The 21,559-nt window shown below is 38.4% G+C and overlaps 1 protein-coding gene across 3 annotated transcripts in view; it reads right to left on the reverse strand.

Annotated features, from left to right (window-relative positions):
- Nucleotides 1–21,559, reverse strand: part of DENND6A (DENN domain containing 6A) — a 61,155-nt gene that overhangs the window by 12,782 nt on the left and 26,814 nt on the right. For all 3 annotated transcript variants that reach the window (XM_059161262.1, XM_059161261.1, XM_059161264.1), the window contains 4 exons: nt 21,408–21,463; nt 11,732–11,854; nt 11,148–11,243; nt 7,970–8,064 (listed from right to left, as the gene is read on the reverse strand). In XM_059161262.1, the coding sequence (XP_059017245.1) occupies nt 7,970–8,064; nt 11,148–11,243; nt 11,732–11,854; nt 21,408–21,463 (370 nt within the window). The remainder of the gene's footprint in view (nt 1–7,969; nt 8,065–11,147; nt 11,244–11,731; nt 11,855–21,407; nt 21,464–21,559) is intronic.

The following is a 21,559-nucleotide window of genomic DNA, read 5'->3' on the forward strand; positions in this document are numbered from 1 at the left end:
CAATGTCTGTTATGTACAATGCATATTAGAGAGGGTTTAACTTTACTAAATGAATAGTCATCACCATTGTACTTCTGTATATAGGCATTAGAATCTTCCACATTTAGGCCAAATATTTTACCTTTAGTGAAATCACCAAACCCAATTTCTGGTCAGAAATTATCAGTTTATAATTTGATCCAGTATACACTAATAGAATTACTTTTACTTTGAGGAATATTTGTTAAGTACTGACGTCTTAACATTGAATGTCTCTTTTTAATAGAATTTGGGTGAACTAAAACTAGGTATAATCCAGAAGAAAGAATCCCTTTATAACAGCAGGAATGATCCCTCTACAGGGTTAAAACTAAAGGTATGTCTCTGGTAAAATTATGAATCTCAGTTTTGCTGTGCCTTCCCTACCAGTCCTGCAGAAGATACTTTTTCTGTAGTTTTACTGACCCTCTCAGATAGTCTTGAATTTTCAAAGACAGAATTCTAAGAAGGACTGTTGTGTTTCACAACTTGTGCAGCAAATGCAGTGCTCCTGGTCTTGAGATCAATAGGCAGAAAAATGCCACAAGATATACACGCAACAGTCATAAATTAAAAGATAAAGGGATTTTCATGAATATGAAACCAAAAGCAGAGGCAATAAAAGAAAACACAGAAAAGCTGGACTTTTGATCAAAACTTGAAACTTTTACATTGGGGAGAGTATGTGAAATGTGTAAAGCCTGATGATTCACAGACCAGTACCCCTGGGGCGAATAATACGTATGTTAATAAAAATAATTTAAATGAAAAAAAATTAAAACTTTTGTGCATCAAAGGACACTATCAATGAGAGAATGACAAGACAACTCACAGAATGCGAAAAAATATTTACAAAGCACTTATCTGGTAAGGGATTGGTATCCAGAATATATGAAGAACTCTCACAACTCAACAATAACAAAACAACCTGATTAAAAAAGGACTTGGAAAGATAATTCTCCAAAGAAGTTATTCAGGTGGCCAATAAACACATGAAAAGAAGCTCAACATTACTAATCATTAGGGAAATGCAAATCAAAACCACAGTTAAGATAACAACTCATACCCATTAGAAGGGCTACCATCAAAAAAACACCAAAAAATAACAAGTGTTGGCAAAGATGTAGAGAAACTGATACCCTTGTGCACTGTTGGTGTGAATGGAAAAATAAAAACAGTATGGCAGTTTCTCAAAAACTTAAACACAGATAGCTATATGGTCCAGCAATCCCACTTCTGTGGATTCATACTCAAAAGAAGTGAAAGCAGGGATTGAAAGAAGTATCTGTACACCCATGTTCACAGAAGTGTTATTTGCAATAGCTCAAAGGTGGAAGCAACCCAAGTGTCCACTGACAGATAAATAGATAAATAAAATGTGGTACCATGCACACAATGGAATATTATTGCCTTAAAAAGGAAAGAAATTGACACATTACAAGATGAATAAACCTTGAGGACATTATGCTAAGTGAAATAAGCCAGTCACAAAAGGACAAATAAAGCAGAATTCCACTTATATGAAATACCTGAGTGGTCAAATTCATATTGACAGAAAGTAGACACGTAGTCGCCTGGGGTGCGGTGAGTGGAGAAAGAAGTGAATGGGAAGTTATTGTTTAATGGGTAAGGAGTTTCAATTTTGCAAGATGAAAAAGAGCACTGTGAGTAGATGGTGGTGATTATAGTGCAACAATGTGAATGCACTTAATGCCACTTAAAAAATGGCTGAGTGGAGTGCCTGGATGGCTCAGTTGTTAAGCGTCTGCCTTTGGATCAGGTCATGATCCTGAGGTCCTGGGATCAAGCTCCATGTCCGGCACCCTGCTGGGCGGGAAGCCTGCTTCTCTCTCTCCTGCTCCCCTGCTTGTTCCCTCTCTCGCTGTGTCTCTCTCTGTCAAATAAATAAAATCTTTTTTAAAAGATGGCTGAGAAGGTAAATTTCATGTTATGTGATTTTACTGCAATTTTTTAATAAAAGATTTTATTTATTTGTCAGAGAGAATGCGAGCGAGCACAAGCAGGGGGAGCAGCAGGGAGAGGGAGAAGCAGACTCCCCGCTGTGCAGGGAGCCGGATGTGGGCTCAATCCCAGGGCCCTGGGATCATGACCTGAGCCAAAGGCAGCCACTTAATCGACTCAGCCACCCAGACATCCCACCGCAATTTAAAAAAAAAAGTGGGGGGGGGGGAATGAAATGCTTCTGATTCTTCTGCATGATATAACATAAATGAACCTTGAAAACAGTGAGATAGGCCAAATAACAAAAGGCAAATATTACACGATTCCACTTATACAAAATATGTAGAAGAGTCAACTTTATAGAAACAGAAATTAGAATAAAAGTTACCAAGGACTGGGGGATGCAATAACTGGGGAGCTATTGTTTAAATGGGTTTTGGATTTGGGTGAACGACATCCAAATCCTTCTGCTTGGGATGACGAAGTTCTGGAACTGGATAGTGATGAGGGCTGCACCTTATGAATATATCTAATGCTACTGTGTTATTTTAAAAAAATTTTATTTAAAATTTCAATTTAATTAACATATAGTGTATTATTAGTTTCAGTGGTAGAATTTAGTGATTCATCAGTTGCAGAGAATACCCAGTGCTTATTTCATCAAGTGCCCTCCTTAATGCCCATCACCCAGTTATCCCATCTCCCCACCCACCTCCTAGGTGAACTAAATCCACATCCTTCTGTTTGGGATGATGAAGTTCTGTAAATGGATAGTGGTGAAGGTTGCTTATTATGAATATACTTAATACCACTATATTATTTTTAAGTGAATTAAATACTTAATACTTGTTAAAGTGGTAAATTTTAGGTTGTGTATATTTTACCACAATAAAAACAACTTTTAAGGTACGTAAGGGAAAGTATCATAAACACACCAAACTTAATGAAATTTTGCACTTCTGTTAAGAATTGTGTTCAGGGACGCCTGAGTGGCTCAGTTGTTAAGCGTCTGCCTTTGGCTCAGGTCATGATCCCAGGGTCCTAGGATCGAGTCCCGCATTGGGCTCCCTGCTCAGTGGGAAGCCTGCCTTTCTCTCACTCCCGCTGGTTGTGTTCCCTCTCTCGCTGTGCCTCTGTCTGTCAAATAAATAAATAAATAAAATATTTTTAAAAAAAAAGAATTATGCTCATATAAGACCTGCCAGTCCCAGAAACAGACACTAAAGTCTTGTCCCAAATCATCAAACTACCGCTGGTGCCTTTGTTCATAACATATTTTTTCCATTAACTGAACAAGGACCAAACTGAGCACACTGGCAACCTCTAGCATTTACTCCTCAGTGACTACCAAGAATCTATAAAGCATAATGCTTCCATATACCACCATTGCTTTCCTGTAGAAAAAAGGATACCTGATGAAGTGGTCCAAATTATCTGGTGATAGAAATAATCAGAGATAACACAGCTGAAAATAAGGTCTAATTATTCCATATCTGCCTTCATTCCCACTTTGAAAAAGCAATTCAAAAATTGTCCCCTCCACTCCCTTGGTCCTAGGTCTTCTTTTTAAAATGGTAACTTCACTTGCCTGAAGACGCTTCTCAGAGTAACAAGAATATTAACTAGCAAGACATCACAAGAAAAGAAACCAGACTGATATCCCTCATAGACAGGGGTGGAAAAATGCTCAACAAAAATAAGAGCAAATCAAATCCAACAACATATAAAAAGGATTATATACCATGACCAAATGGGATTTATCCAAGGAATATAAGGTTGGTTTAACATCCAAAATGCAATTAATATGCTATATTAATAACCGACAAAAACCACACGACAATCTCCATAGATACAGAAAAAGCATTTCACAAAATTCAACACCAATTCATGATAATCCTTCCCAGCAAACCAGAAACAGAAAGGCACTTCTGCAATCTAATGAAGGACATCTATGAAAAACCTTTATCTAACGTCATAATTAGACTTGTATACTGAAAACTACAGGGGCACCTGGGTGGCTCAGTTGGTTAGGTGTCTGCCTTTGGCTCACATCACGATCCCGGGTCCTGGGACAGAGCCCCACATCAGGCTCCCTACTTGGTGAGGAGCCTGCTTCTCCATCTCCCTCTGCTGGAGCCCCTGCTTGTGCTCTCTCACTCTCACTCTCTCTCAAATAAAAAACAAACAAAAGAAACCTTTAAAAAGAAAACTACAAACATTGTCAAGAAAAATTAAAGAAGACCTAAACAACAGAAGACATCGCAAGTTCCCAGATCAGAAAACACCAAAAACAAAATCCCGCGAATTTACTGCATATTAACACAATCCCTATCAAAATCCCTGCTAGCTGTCTGCAGAAATTAACAAAGTGATCCTAAAATTTGTATGGAAATGCAAAACACCAAGGATAACCAAAACAGTTTTGGAAAAGAAGAAAATTATTAAAAGACTTCCACTTTCTGATTTCAAATCTTACTATAAAACTACAGTAACCAAGACACTGCATTAGTGTTGCTTTTCCACAGAGGTACCAATGAAATCCAATAGAAAAAAAGATAGTCTTCAACAAAAGTGCTAAAGTAACTGAAGCGCAACATTCAAAAAAGATTATTTTGGACCCTTAAGCCACAAAAAAACAACTAATGTGGTTCATAGACCTAAAAGTGGGTGCTAACATAATAAATAAAACTCTTAGAAGGAAACACAGGAGAAGAAAATCTCTGTGACCCTGCATTGGGCAATGAGTTCTTAGATACACTATCAAAAGGCTAATCTATAAAAGAAAATAAAAACCTGATAAACTAGACTTAAAATTAAAAATATTTTTGTAGATACCCAAACTGAGGGGTTAGAGGTGAAGGAAATGGATGAAAATGGTCAAAAGGTACAAACTTCTAGCTATAAGCTAAATTAAGTACTGGCAACGTGATGCAGATACATGATGACAACACGATGACTATAGATTATAGTTAACACTGCTGTATAGGATTATAATCCTGTATAGGATTATACAGCAGTGTTAACTATTATATTATATTTGATTACATTTGAAAACAGCTAAGAGTAAATCCTGAACGTTCTCATCACAAGGAAACAACATTATTTTCCTTTTATTTTTTTGGTATCTGTACAAGGTGATAGATAATAGCTGAACTTATTGTGGCAATCATTTCACAATATATGTAAGTCATTATGCTGTACATCTTAAACTGACACAGTGTTGTCTGTCAAGTATACCTCAATCAGACTGGGGAGAAGAAACACTTTTGCTCTTCAAAAGAAACCATTAAGAAAACAAAAAAGAAACCAAATATTGTAAGAAATATTTGTGAATCACATGTCTAAAAACAGACTTGTATCCAAAATACATAAAGATCTCTTACAACTAAATATTAAGAAACCTAACTAAAAATTGGCAAAAGATTTCAGTCAACACTTCATCCAAGAAGATATATGAACAAATAGATGAAAAGATGCTCACCATCATTTGCCCTAGTAAATACTAGGGCATGGCAAATGAAAACCACTATCTCAAACCTACTGAACGGCAATAATGAAAAACACAGACAGTATCAAATGCTGGTGGTAGAGATGTGAAGAAACAGGAACCCTTATGGGCTGCTGGTAAGACTGTAAAATTAGGGGCACCTGGTTGGCACAGTCAGAAGAGTGTGTAGCTCTTGATCTCCGGGTATCGGTTGAAGTGCCAACCTAGGTGTAGAGAATATATATATTTTTTAATGATTTTATTTATTTATTTGACAGAGATCACAAGTAGGCAGAGAGAGAGGAGGAAGCAGGCTCCCTGCTGAGCATAGAGCGCAATGTGGGGCTTGACCCCAGGACCCTGGGATCATGACCTGAGCCGAAGGCAGAGGCTTTAACCCACTGAGCCACCCAGGCGCCCACGTGTAGAGAATATTGTGTTATGTGAAATAACCCAGTCAGAGAAGGATACCATATGATTTCACTCATATGTGGAATTTAAGAAACAAAACAAATGAGCATGGGTGGGGAAAAAAATAGAAAGGCAAAACAAGAAACAGACTCTTAACTATAGAGAACAAACTGATGGTTACCAGAGAGGTAGGGGGGTGGGCAATGGGTGAAACAGGTGGTGGGGACGAAAGAGGGCCTGTGATGAGCACCAGGTGACGTATGGATGTGCTGAATCACTATACTGTACACCTGGAACTAATATTACACTGTAGCTTAACTAACTGAAATTTAAATAAAAACTTAAAAGCAAACAAATAAATAAACTTTAAAAAAAATTATTAAAAAAAATTTTTTTAATGTAAAAATGGTGGGCCACTTTGGAAAACAGTTTGATGGTTTCTTATAAAGTTAAACACACTACTTTACCAATGATTTTATGCAGAAGTTCCTCTACTTAAAGCTGCGACAAAGATAATAAACAGTAGTCAACTATATCACAATTAATCAGTCTACATTAATAGGACAAAACCATAAAAATAAATGTCAATACTAAATTAACATTTTAAAAACTGTTTCTTATCTTCTCATAGCTAAAACTCCGGTGACTGCTGTGTTCTAAATTATCATTAAATTAGAGAGGACACCAGTGAAATGGCAGGTGACTATGACATTTACAGAATGTCATGAGTCAGGAACTGTTTAATCTTCCAGCAGACAAAGAATGTGAGGCTTAAAGAGGATGTTCTGCCTAAGAAGACACAGATCTGACAGCCAAGGTGAAGCTATGTGCTCTTTCCTCCACTTCTTAAGGTTTCTAAGGATTTCAGCATAAGATTGAGTCTAAATAATGTTCATAAATAATATGACTTCGATTGTTATTGCTTGGGGTGCCTCGGTGGCTCACTTGGTTGAACGTTAGCCTTCTGCTCTGGAGTCCCAGAATCAAGCCCACTTTGGACTAGCAGGGAGTCCGCTTCTCCCTCTGTCTCTCACCCTGCTCGTGCTCTCTCGCTCTCTCTCTCAGTCTCAAATAAAAGAAATAAAATCTTTAAAAATAAAAAAATAGTTACTGCTTGAGTTTAACATATCTATTTAGATTTATGTATATATCAGAAGGGATGTCTCATAAATTATTAAATAATATTTGAAATATACCTGTATATACCAAAATAAATCTTAGAAGTAACACATCATAAAGTTACTTAAAAATATTTCCAGTATCTCAAGTCTCACTAATTCAGTAGAAAATTCAGGAATGTCCAATGCGGAATGTCAGAGATACCATTAAATTGTCATCTAAGTTAACAAAACTTCAACCTCTGAATTAATTTACTCATTTAAATCATTTATTAAATAGTTACTATGAGTGGGGTGCCTGGGTGGCTCAGTGGGTTAAAGCCTCTGCCTTCGGCTCAGGTCATGATCCCAAGGTCCTGGGATCTCTGCTCAGCAGGAAGACTGCTCCCCCTCCTTCTCCCTCTGCCTGCCTCTCTGCCTGCTTGTGATCTCTGTCTGTCAAATAAATAAATAAAAATCTTAAAAAAAAATAGTTATTATGAGCAGAACAGTAGCTCAAGGAAATAACAGCTCAAGGAAAGCACAACCTCTGACCATTTCCTTAATCAATACCACTATCACAGAAATGTGTACTTTTTTTGAGACCTAGCAGAGAATTTTGTGCCAAATTGAATAATTCTATCTTCCACAAGGTTTTATTCAAGCAGTGCTGGAAATCCCTGTTTAATTGGGCTTATCCGTATAAAAAAAGTTGCTCAAATTTTTGAGGTCTTATTATGTTATAATTCATTCCATGTTTATAACACTAGAAGTACATTTTTTGATAGGAGGACATGATGGGTTACGCATATAAGAATCTGTATATTTTAGTGGGAAGTTAGACTCTTCTCCAAAGACCCTTATTCAGATTGCCTCCAAAAAGGTTACCATCAACATAATTAAAAAGTAATCAAGAGATGAAAACAAAGTGGAAGAAATGAACCTGCTCAGCCAAATAACATACTAAAAACAAAACATGGAATTTATACTTTACCTGCAGGTTTAAGGTCTCCTATTCGAATAATGTGTGGCCAGTGCTGGAGTGTTTTCGCAAAAAAAGGGTTGGTTACTCCTAATATGACAGAAGGCCTACATAAAAACAAAACAGAAAAAAAGTGAGGAAAAAGACAAATGTTCCAGTGAAGAATAGTTTATAATTTCTTTAGATTGAACAACAGATTATCTTTTCCTTCACTCAATGCATTATGTAACAACTATATGCCAGGCACCCTGCTTAGCACTAGGCAAGTACAGGTGAAAAGACACAGTCTTTTTAAAAGCATACAGAAAGAAAGGCATACATACCCGATTACAATGCCAAAATCAGGAAACAGAGAAGGTGGTATAAAACATACGACAATTACCAAGGAGAAACTTGGTCACTGAAGACAGCTGAAGACAGCTTCCCCAGTGGCGCCCGCGTGGCTCAGTTGGTTAAGCATCCGACTCTTGCTTTCAGCTCAGGTCATGAACTTGGGTTACTGAGACTAAGTCCCATGTAGGACTCTGCACTCAGCAAGGAGTCTGCTTGAAGATTCCCTCTCCCTCTGCCCCTCCCCGCCTTGCCTGTGCACATATGCTCTCTCTCCCTAGAACAAATAGATCTCTAAAAACAAAACAAAACGAAAAAACCAAAGCTTCACCAAAGAGATAATATTCACACAAAGATATGGAAAATGAATACAAATTCTTCCCCAAGTGGATAAGTGAGGTAAAGGTAATCCAGAACAAATAGTAGAAGCAAAGCAAAGCAAAGAAGTGGGATCATGGTGTGCTCGAAGAACTACAAAGAGCTCAGCATTCCCACAGAATAAAAGAAGGATTAAGAGTCAGAAATGAAAGTAGCTGGGCAGGTGCTGGCCAGATTATTAAGTACCAAGTTAATATGCTACAAAGTTTATGAAGTGCCAAGTTAATATGTTAAGAAGTTTAAAAATCTTGTAGGCTAATGGAAGGTACTAGAGAACCAAATGGAAGGAAGTCACATGAATAAAAATATAGGAAGATCACTCTAGGGGAAATTTGGAAGATGCCCTACAAGGAGGGGAAGGGGTCTGGGAGAAAGCAACAGCAGATATGACAAAGACTGGAAACAGTAAGACTGGGAAGAGACTTTTAGAAAGCAGGTAACAAATGTTATTATGAGAGAGATTTTATGGTGTTGAATTGACAGAATTTGGTAAAACTTGATGTGGGACATGTAAGAAGGAGAAATTTACGACAATTTAGATTTTTTATAACTAAGTAAAAAGTAGTACCATTCATAGGTTTAGGGAAGAAAACAAGGAAACAGAAAGAATTCAGTTTATATACATTTAGTTTCAAGTGCAATTAAGATGTCAAGGTGGTAAAACAGTTAAAAAAAAAAAAAAAAAAACCAGAACAACAAAACCCTGGACATAGAGGTCTACAACTTGCAAAGATTTGGGCTAGGCAGATAAATTTCAGTCATCAGTATATGGGTCTTAACAGAGGCTATGGGTACAGAAAGATTGCTCAGAGAGAGGGGTGACTGGGTGGCTCAGTTGTTAAGCATCTGCCTTTGGCTCAGGTCATGATCCCAGGGTCCTGGGCTCCCTGCCCCCGCATGGAGCTCCCTGCCCCCACATCGGGCTCCCTGCTTGGCAGGAGGCCTACTTCTCCCTCTCCCACTCCCCCTGCTTGTGTTCCCTCTCTATCTGTCAAATAAATAAATAAAATCTTTAAAAAAAAAAGACTGCTCAGAAAGAATTATCAGTCTGAAATCAGATCCCAGAACACAGGCCTGGAGAACACCAACATTTAAGGTGTTGGCAGCAGACCTCACTGCACAGGAGATTGAGATGTAACACCAGAAAGCCAGGTGAGAGTGGCATCAAGGATTTAAATGCTTTCAAGCTTGGACACCTGGGTAGTTCAGTCAGTTAAACGTCTGCCTTTGGCTCAGGTCATGATCCTCGGATCCTCGGATCAAGTCCTGCACTGGGCTCCCTGCTCAAGGAGGAGCCCGATTCTCCTTCTGCCCCTTCCCCAACTCGTGGGCTTGCTCTCTCTCTCAAAAGTACATAAAATCTTTTAAAAAATGCTTTCAAGATCAACAGCTTAAATGTTATAAGAAAGGGAAGGTAGAAGAAATAGGGCAATAATGTGCCTGTTGGGTTGGGCAGGGAGAGGGTCTTGATGGCTCTGGCCAAGAATGTCTTCACTAGAAGTGGAGAAATCAACCTGCAACAGACTGAGAGGCAACCAGAAAACCAAGAAGTAGAGACAGTAAATGGAAATTTGTTGTTGTCATTTTAGAAATTTAGCTGTTAAAAGAAAGTGAGCAACAGAGCAAGAGCCAAAAGGGAAAGGGTAAGATAATTTTTTCCCCTTTGACATACTGGGAAGCACTTTCATGTTTCCATGCTAATACAATGAAGAGGAAGAAGGTAAAGGAAGTTACAGATCAACAAGAGATAACTGGGGGCGCCTGGGTGGCTGCCTTCGGCTCAGGTCATGATCTCGGGGTCCTGGGATCGAGTCCCGTGTCGGGCTCTCTGCTCGGCGGGGAGCCTGCTTCCCTTCCTCTCTCTCTGCCTGCCTCTCTGCCTACTTGTGATCTCTCTCTGTCAAATAAATAAATAAAATCTTTAAAAAAAAAAAAAAAAAAAAAGAGATAACTGATGCTCTAAGAGGCCCTGAGTAAGGCAAGAAAACAGATGGCTATTAATGACAATACAGCTTCCACTAATAAATAAAATCATTCAAAGAAAACAAGATTGACTATTGAAATGGACAAGTATTTTTTTTTTTTTTTTTTTTTTTTTTTTTTTATAAACATATATTTTTTATATACATATATTTTTATCCCCAGGTCTGTGAATCACCAGGTTTACACACTTCACAGCACTCACCAAATCACATACCCTCCCCAATGTCCATAATCCCACCCCCTTCTCCCCAACCCCCTCCCCCCGGCAACCCTCAGTTTGTTTTGTGAGATTAAGAGTCACTTATGGTTTGTCTCCCTCCCAATCCCATCTTGTTTCATTTATTCTTCTACCCACTTAAGCCGAAATGGACAAGTATTTTAAGCAGCTCTTCAAACCTTCTTTTATAAAATCAAGATGCCAATAAGTTCAAGATTTAATTTTACATAATTTGGTTATACAGGTAATACTTGGTCAATAGTAGCTGTTTTGTTTACTCACGGGGCTTGAGTACGAGTAGTATATTCTTTGAATTCACTGTCATGAATAGTGAAATAAGGTCGGAAGTCACTGAAGTACTTTAATGGAGAAATACAGCTGTGGAGCAAGAAGAACAAAATTAAAGGCCCTACTCAACAACTATAAAACATCAATACATATAGTATCCCCACAATGGGATTATTAATTTATTTATTTCAGTGAATAGCAAACTCATTTTAGGAAACCAGAAAGACAAATGGAAATGCATAATAACGTGGAATGATGGGCTGAAAGAACAGTGGACATGGGGCAGAAGATGGGCAGAAGTTCTGGCACTCCAATAACCCAGTTATGTCTTTTATTAGACACTGACCATTCATGCAACTAATACTTGTCAGGTACCAGCTTTGTCTAAGTCAATGAATGTTTGTTGCTCAGAAAAACCAAAACATGGTTCCAGCCCTCATGGAACCTGAATTAATTCTCTCATCCATGAAACGGACTATAATGAACACAGCTTTATTACAAGAAAGGGGGTTGTGTGCAAATATATCACAGATGGAAAAATTCTGCAACTACCACTGTCAGGAACCTAATATACTCACTTAACAAGTGCCAATACAGTCTCTGACGACTCCGATGGTGATGGTGCCATGACCACGAGGGGCTCCCCCAATAGGACCAGCTCCCAAAGCATCTGACTATGAAGGAAAACTGGGCAGAAACACCTGAAAGATATTGTATACAGTAGAAGTGTTATTTATCCAACTCTGTTGTTTTCAGTTCTTAGATGATCATTCTAAAAACTTCATACTGATATAAATTCTTCCACCTATTTGTACCCCGTTGTGACATACAAATTCTTTAGACTATGCTGATGCGTAAGTCCTTTTTATACATATAAAAACATACCAGTTGACTCATTCCAATTTTTAGAAAATTAAATGCAATATACTGACATATAAAATGGCTAACATAATAAAAACATGTAGAATAATTATTAAATTGTACCATATGGAAGGCCCATCTCATCAATACTGCTTCCTTACATCTGAGTTTTTTAAGATTTCTTTATTTATTTGAGAGAGTGAGTGAGAGAGAGAGAGCACAAGCAGGGAAGAGAGGAAAAAGCAGGCTCCCCCGGAGCAGACCCAAGCTGAAGGCAGAAGCATAACGACTCAGCCACCCAGGCGCCCCTACATTTGAATTTCTATTCTAAATATTTTAGAGAAAACAAGAAAAATTAATTTTCCAAAGGATGTTTACTGGATTACTTAATTTAAAAGCTAATGCTTGTGGCACCGACACGGCTCTGTCAGTTAAGCGTCTGCCTTCAGCTCAGGTCATGATCGTCCTGGGATTGAGCCCCAGGTCGGGCTCCCTACTCACTGGGAAGCCTACTTCTTCCTCTCTCTCTCTCCCTGCTTGTGTTCCCTTTCTCGCTCTCTGTCAAATAATAAAACTTTAAAAAAATAAATAAAAGCTAATGCTTTTGGGGAGCCTGGATAGCTCAATGGGTTAAATGTCTAACTTCAGCTCAGGTCATGATCTCAGGGTCCTAGAATCAAGCCCCACATCGGGCTCCCTGCTTAGCAGGGAGTCTGCTTCTCCTCTCTCTCTCTGCTGCTTCCCCTGCACATGCTCTCTCTCACTCTTTCAAATAAATAAATAAAATCTTTAAAATATTAATAAATAAAAGCTAATGCTTTCAATATTAAAAAATGATGAAAACAAATCACAAGGGGAGATCTAATGCCAAACAGAATGATTTCCTGGGCAAATACTTCCCTTACAGAATGCTCCATATTTCTATAGTAGCCCTGGAATTAGGTGGAAGTCTATTAAGACACAAGTCTGGTACATTACTTAGCCTCAGACATTTGGTATACTTATTTAGTAATTTCCTCCTGTTAGGGTAACGATTTTTCCTAGTAGATTAGAGAATATCTATTTATAAAAACCATAATCTTCATAGTTGAAAACATATACACACACAAGAAAGAGAAAGGAAGGAAGAAAGAAAGGAAGGAAGAACATGTAGTTTAAAAAATATGAAACAGATTTGTAAAATGGAAATTAGGGAAAGTTAATTTTAACTATTCAAAGGCAAGAAAACAAATGTGAAGGAAGTGCAAGGAAAAAACAAAAACAAAACAATAAACAGTTCAAGGATAAGCCAAACCAGTTCTTCTTCCTTTCTTTCCTAAACAAGTGAATCCTAAAGCAGACATGGTGCATGGTAGGCATCTCTGCCATGAGGGAAAGAAGACGTGCTGGCTCCGAGCGGCGTGTGAGGACCTTTGTGAGACATCCACGTGGAGGAGGTGGCTTCCTGGGGGGCTGTTGGAATGTGGTGAAGATGTACATGTGTGGAGGTGATCTGGACTGGGGTGACAGAAGGCAAGAAGTTATGAGAGGCCTGGAGGGGCAGTCTGGTGTGGAGTGTCAGAACCAGAGTGTGTTGAAGCTGTCCATGCTGGGACACAAGATCAGGGGAAATAGGGTGTTCACATGGAGAGGTGGCCTGGAAAGAGGCATAGGAGCACAGCAGGGTATGGAGGGCATTCCTGCGGGGGCTTCTCTAGCATTGGGAGCCAGATCACAAGCAAAGTAAGGATGGCACCCATATGGAGAGGAGGCCTTATGTACAATAGAGAAGCCTAAATGGCATGGGAGGGTAACCACATGGGGGTCAATCTAGCATGGAGCAGAGCATGAGAAGGTAAGGAAGGTATCCATGAAGAAGGGCAGCTGGGTATGGAGTGTCAAAGCCCAAAAAAGGGTAAGAAAATTATGTGCATAGAGGAGAGAGTTTAAGCAGAGATGAGAGACTGGTTACTAATAGGGACTGATCAAATAAATTAATTAATTAAGGATAATAGGAGGTAGTCCCTCAGAAAGGGAAAAGAAATACAAATATAGAAAGGGAGAAAACTAGAATGAACCCTGTCTTATAGGACTGGAATTGGGGGTAGTAGTATGACTTTATGCTTTTTAATATATATGGATTTGGAAATAAATACATATGCAAAAATGTGTATTATATATGAGTATGTACGTATGCATCCCTTTACAAATATATATATATACTTCCTAGCTCTGTCCACTGAGAGGGCCTAAAATCAATGATATCCCAATAGCACTGAGCACAAGTAGTACCCAGACCTTGGCTTCTGAATCTTATTCTCCACTTTAAAATAAATAAATAAACAAATAAAGCCAAGGCTCTTTGGAGAAATGGCTGATTCCAGGTTCCAGGGCCAGGGAAGGAAACACACAAGATAATCTTCGAATCAAGAGAACTGAAAACATATATCCATACAAAGGGTTATATACAAGTGTTCATAGTAGCATTACACATAATAGCTAAAAAGTAAAACTGTCTGAATGTCCTTCAGTGGATTAATGGATAAACAAAATGTATATCCATACAATGGAACATCATAAAATGAAGTAATGATTCATGTTACTGCATGTATAAACCTGAAAATGACATGCTAAGTGAAAGAATGTAGACATAAAAAGTCACATAATTTATGATACTATTTATATGGTATGGCCAGAATAGGAAATCTATGGAGACAGAAGGTAGATTAGTGATTCCCAGAGGCTGGGGAGGAAGGAAGAAATGAGGACTAACTGCCACTAGGAACAGGGTTACTTTTTGAAGTGATCAAATATTTTAAAGATTTTATTTACTTATTTGACAGACAGAGATCACAAGTAGGCAGAGAGGCAGGCAGAGAGAGAGGAGGAAGCAGGTTCCCTACTGAGCAGCGATCCCGATGCAGGGCTCGATCCCAGGACCCTGGGATCATGACCTGAGCCGAAGGCAGGAGCCTTAACCCACTGAGTCACCCAGGCGCCCTGAAGTGATCAAATATTTTAGAACTAGAGAGTAGTGAAGCACAACTTTCTGAATATAGTAAAAACCACTGAACTGTATACTTTGAAAGAGTGAATATTATATTATGTGAATTATGTATCAGTTTTTTAAATTAAACACAAAAAGACAAACTTGGAACATCTTTTCTTTTTTAAAGATTTTATTGGGACGCCTGGGTGGCTCAGTTGGTTGGACGACTGCCTTCAGCTCAGGTCATGATCCTGGAGTCCCGGGATGGAGCCCCGCATCAGGCTCCTAGCTCCCCGGGGAGCCTGCTTCTCTCTCTGACCTTCTCCTCGCTCATGCTCTCTCTCAAATAAATAAATAAAATCTTTAAAAAAAAAAAAAAAAGATTTTATTTACTTATGTGTCAGAGAGATAGAACACAAGCAGAGGGAGAAGCAGGCTCCCCACTGAGCACGGAGCCCAGTGCAGGGCTCTATCCCAGGACCCTGGGATCATGACCTAAGCCGAAGGCAGATGCTTAACCAACTGAGCTAGCTAGGAGTCCCAAGACTGGAACTCCTTATAGACAAAAGCAAGTAAGTATTTAAAGAATGACAATATATTAAAAAAAAAATAGAGGCCAACTTGAAGTGAGACAAGTCTCACTGGCCAAACTGGGGACAACTGAAATAGCAAATGAGAATAATGGACTTTAATAACCTGTTGAATAAAACAGGAAACCAAGAGTCCATACAGATATACACAGCATGATGTTTCAAAGTATTTCTACAAATTCTTTGACACTGTCTTTAAAACATGGAACCTAATTCTCCCCTCCTTAGCTGTGAACTAGATTAATGGCTTATATGTAATGAGCAGAATAAGGCCAGTATGCAAGTTTGAAGGTTAGGTCATAAAAGACATGGTGGCTTTAGCCTTCTCTCAGATCACCTCTGAAAGCTGTGGGAACATTCAAGCTGCCCTATGGACAGGTCCACATGGCTAGAAATGAGGCCTCCTGTTAACAACCACAAGGAATCGTGACCTCCAGTCAGCAGCCAAGTAAGTAAGCCTTTTTGGGAAACAGATCCTCCAGCCTCAGTCAAGACCCTCATGCCCTCCTTGTCCAACTGACAAAACCAGGCCTGATATCTTGACTGCAACTTCGTAAGACATCTAGAGCTAGAACCATCTAGCTAAGCCGTTCCTAGATTCCTAACCCTCAGAAACTGCATGAAGTAATATTTGTTCTTTTAAGCCTCATAGTATTGGGGTAATTTATTACATAGCAATAAATAACTCATATACATAGTTTCAAAGTGCTTCCCAACAGAATAGTTAATCAAAAAGGAAAAGGAGTAGTTTATCATTGAGAAGCTTGGAGAACACCACAAAGTGAACATCATCAGTAACAAGGCAAACTAAGTCCCTGCCAAAGACACAGAGCTCGCATTTAATCTCAAGTAAATCCCAAACAAACCTAAACTGAGGGACTTCCTGCAAAGTAACTGTCCTATAATCCACAAGAAGCTCAGGTGTGTGAAAGGAAGACTAAGGAGCTATTTCAGACTGAAGGAGAGAGACTGAAGAAGCATGACAAGTAAATGCAACAGATAATTCTGAACTAGACAGTACTGTGACAACTGGTGACATCCAAATTAAACGGTATTAATTTATCAACATTAATTTCTCAATTCTGATGAATTTATCCCAATTGTGTCTTTATTTGTAGGAGATAGACACTAAAGTATTCAGAAATGATGAGACAACAGGTCTCCAACTGACTATCAAGTGGTATGAGGAAGTAGTCCTCTGAACTATACTACTACTTTTCTGTAAATTAGTGACTGTTTCAAATTTATATGTATATATACACATATGTATATATAACTACATATACTGTGCACATATACACTTACATATACATTTACATAAAATTTTGAAACAATTACAAATTTATAGAAAAGTGGTGAGTGTGTGTGTGTGTTAAGTATATATTTAATAGTGGCATACCTATAAGGTATTAAAGCTGCAAATTACTTTTTCTCAAAAGTATTGTGATATATAATAAGTAAGGGCATAAACAGATACCCAGTAGAGTTACAAGATAGAGCACTCTCTGAAACCCCTGAAATTTTCTGAAACTTTAGAAATACCTATTACAAAAAGTTTTATTGGGGAGGTAAGTATTAAATATTCAAGAAAGAAACCCTGTCTCCAGCTCTAAATTTAATAAATATAGGTGGTAGACATCTAATTAACTGCAGTATAAAATTACTAAAATGAGGGTCTATAGGGAAATTACAGGGTATTTTTTAGCACTACTTTCATTTCCCCATTCTGGAGTGCCATGCTTTATGCTAAGCTCCACTGCCTCTCTCAAAAGAGTCATCTCCTAGAAAAAAAATCAGAAACTTACTCCAAATAAATAAACAGATGAATAAATAGATACATATATAACTAGACAAGTAAATAACTAGATAAATAACTAAGCAAGTAAATAACTAGATAAATTTTTTTCCAGAAAGACATAGCTTGTTGTTATAATCTTAAAAGCTAAAAGAAACTAACACATTATCAATGATATCAGACACATTTTATATAGTAATAGACTTTTACAGTCTTTGAAACACAAAACACCCCTAGCTGTTATCTACTCTGCCAATGGGGTAGAAAGCCAAGATGGCTTCGTTCTCAAGATGGGGGCAAGGAGGAACATGACGACACATAACTGGTATGCCCCTTGCATCAGTATGAGGAACCAATAGCAAACATCATCAGGTAAAATGTCCTTTACTCTAGACAAGAGAATGTGTTTCTTTCAACAGAGAACTGTCCCTCAATTCTAAGCCCAACTTAAAAGCTTAATGAGAAGACTATGGGATCAAGAGAGCTGACACCAAAGTCAGGGTCCATGTACTAGTGTAGCTGAATGAGACTTGACCTGGCACAAGGAGGGAGATGAGTGCCTACACTGAACTGCATTTTTTTTTTTTTTAAGATCTTTTATTTATTTATTTGACAGAGAGAGAGAGATCACAAGTAGGCAGAGAGGCAGGCAGAGAGGGAGAGAAGCAGGCTCCCTGCTGAGCAAGGAACCCAATGTGAGACTTGATCCCAGGACCCTGGGATCGCGACATGAGCCGAAGATAGATGCTTAACCAACTGGGCCACCCAGGCATCCGTGAACTGCATTTCTGCCACTCAGTTTCAAACATCTTTCCAGGTCTCAGTCCTTTGCTCTCAAGCTCACTCTTGGTATAAAAATATCACCTTCAATATAAGTGATAAACATTTAAACTTTTATTCACATGAATAAATGTACAATGTAAGCTCTCCACACACAAAATGAAGAGTGCTGTCACTAAGCTGAGTGTCAGACACTAAGCACTTGACACAGCGCTATCTGTGTGAGCCTATTATTGTTCAACTATCAGTTTTCTCACCTCCTGAGCAATAAGAATAAAAAACAACAAACTCACTTGTTCTACTTTTTTAAAGATTTTATTTATTTATTTATTTGAGAGAGAGAGTGCATGTGAGAGTGATGGGGAGAAGCAGAGGGAGAAGGAAAGAGAGACTCTCAGGCAGACTCCCTGCTGAGCCTGGAGCTGGACACTGGGCTCAATCACATGACCCTGACTGAGAGCATGATCTAAGTGGGAGCCATCCAGGTGCCCCCAACTTGTCCTACTTTAAAAACAAGAACATGTCATTTAGGGGCGCCTGGCTAACTCAGTGGTTCAGTGTCTGCCTTCAATTCAGGTCATGATCCTGGGATCAAGCCCTGCACTGGGCAGGGGGAGAGGTAGGGGGGAGGTCCCCACTTTGCAGGAGGCCTGCTTTTCCCTCTCACTTGCCCTGTTTGTGTTCCCTCTCTCACTGTCTCTTTCCCTAACAAATAAACAAATAGGGCTGCCTGGGTAGCTCAGTGGGTTAAAGCCTCTGCCTTCGGCTCAAGTCATGATACCAGGGTCCTGAGATGGAGCCCCGCATCAGGCTTTCTCTCAGCAGGGAGCCTGGTCCCCCTCACTCTCTGCCTACTTGTGATCTCTGTCAAATAAATAAATAAATAAATGTCGTTAAAAGAATAAAAATAAAAATAAACAAATAAAATCTTAACAACAACAACAAAAGAACATGTTATTCATAATCACGAGAAAAGACACATGCTAAAAAAAGTTTTAGTGGTATGAATACTTAATTACCACAAAAGTAAAGATAACTGATAATAAACTGAAAAGCATCAAGATTTGCACCCAGCAGTTCAAAAGAAAATATGTCTAGTAATCAAATTCTATACTAACTCATGCCAATTCTTTAATTTTTTAAAATGAACAAAGTGTCAGAAGTATAAATAGTCGGGGCGCCTGGGTGGCTCAGACGGTTAAGGGGACTGACTCTTGGTTTCGGCTCAGGTCATGATTTCAGGGTCCTGAGACTGAGCCCTATGTGGGGTTCTGTGACACTCGTGGAGCTGGCCTAAGATTCCCTCTCCCTCTGCCCTTACCCACCCACTTGCATGCAGGCGGTCTCTCTCTGTCCAAAAAAAAAAAAGTATAAATAGTATGCATCCTTCTTAGTATATTTTTCCTGTGATAACTATTCATTTACTTTTCATTCTAAGAATGCTACAACATCTAATTTTAAAAAGATGTCAATTTGTTTTTAAGTAAGATTTATAACGTTCATACAGTAAATTTCACACTTAACAAAGATTTAGAACACGTCCATCACTCCAAAATTCCCCTCATCTTCTTTGTAGTTGATTCCCCACTCCCATCCCCAGCCAACCACTGATCTGATGTCTGCCCCTTTTCCAGAATATCATATAAATGCAATCATTCAGTAAGCAGTTCTTTAAGATCTGGCTCCTTTCACTAAGCATAATGCTTCTGAGTCATCTATGTTGCAGACTGTATCAACAGTGCACCTTTTTTTTAGTTGCTAAGTAGTGTTCCATGCACATGCATGAATCACAATTTGTTTATCCAGTTACCAGTTTATGGACATTTGCTATGTTTCCAGTTTTAGGCTGGTATGAATAGAGCTGCTATAAACATTTGCATACAGGCCTTTGTGTGGATATGTGCTTTTATATTTACTGGGGTGAATTCCTAAAAGTGGGATTACTGGGTTGCCCTAAAGCCAAGTATATAAAACAAATCAAGCATACAAAATAAATCACTCTATGAAGCAATATTCCATGCAGTTTAAAGGTCACATACACACAAAAATCAAACCCACAAAAATCAAACCAAAAATCCCATTCTAAGTCTTTTACATGACTCCTGATTGCTTGTATTACTATTTAATAACTGCTCGGCAACAGCAGTGGTTTCTCAGCCTGGGATACACATCAGAACCACCTAGGAGCTGGGACTTGCATACCAGTCCTAAGATTTCTATTCAGCTGTTCTGGGTAAGGCACAGGCACTGGTACGTTTTCCTTTTCTAGATTCACTCTCCCTTTTTTTATTTTGCATTTTGAAAAATTTCAAACATACAGAAAAATAAAGATAATTATGTAAGAACCACCATTTATATATCATCTAGAGTTAACACTGTTTTATCATTTTTACTTCATTAATTTTTTTCTTACTAAAGTATTTTAAGAGTCTTAGTTTCTACCAACTGAGTTAATTGGGCACTTCTTACCGAAGTATTTAATTTTATTTTATTATTATTTTTTAAAGATTTTTTTTATTTGAGAGACAGAGAGAGTGAAGGAGAGAGCAGGAGCAGAGGAGGGGAGGAGAGGTGGAAGGAGACTCCCGACTGAGCAGGGAGCCTGATGCAGGACTCGATCCCAGGACTTCAGGAGCACTACCTGAGCAAAAGGCAGATGCTTCACTGACTGAGCCACCCAGGTGCCCATTACTGAAGTATTTTATCTATCTATCTATCTATTTATTAAAAGATTTTATTTATTTGAGAGACAGAATGAGAGAGAGCATGAGAAGAGGGAGGGTCAGAGGGAGAAGCAGACTCCCCACCAAGCAGGAAGCCCAATGTGGGACTCGATCCTGGGACTCCAGGATCATGACCTGAGCTGAAGGCAGTCACTTAACCAACTGAGCCACCGAGGCACCCTACCGAAGTATTTTAAAATGAAAATTTTCATCTCAAAGTACTTAAAAATGCATCTCTAAAAAGTAAGTCCATTTTCTTACATGATTACAATGCCATTCTCACATCAAACCAAACAAAAAATAATTTGTTTCTACCACGTAATACCCAGTCCATATCCAAATCTCCCTGTCAAAGCTCATAATATACAGTAAGGGATGAACTACCGATTTACAATATATGAAACATAATGACTACTTTCTTCCAGTTTTTTCCCCTTTCTCTTCCCATTTTTATCCACAATTAAGAACATTCATTTCCTAAAGAAATTTAAAACAATATCACAAAGTAAAAGAGAAAAGGCAGTTAATAAAATTTACCTGAAAAGATCCACCTCATGAACAGTGGGTAAAATAACAGATATATGTGTGTCTGCCTGAGATAAAAAAGAAAAAAATACAGAAAATGTCACTAAAATTTATAGAAATTGATTTCTATCATTTATCTCTTATAAAATATCTATCTTATAATC

Source organism: Mustela lutreola, chromosome 2, assembly GCF_030435805.1.
Source record: "Mustela lutreola isolate mMusLut2 chromosome 2, mMusLut2.pri, whole genome shotgun sequence".
NCBI classification, from domain to species: Eukaryota; Metazoa; Chordata; class Mammalia; order Carnivora; family Mustelidae; genus Mustela; species Mustela lutreola.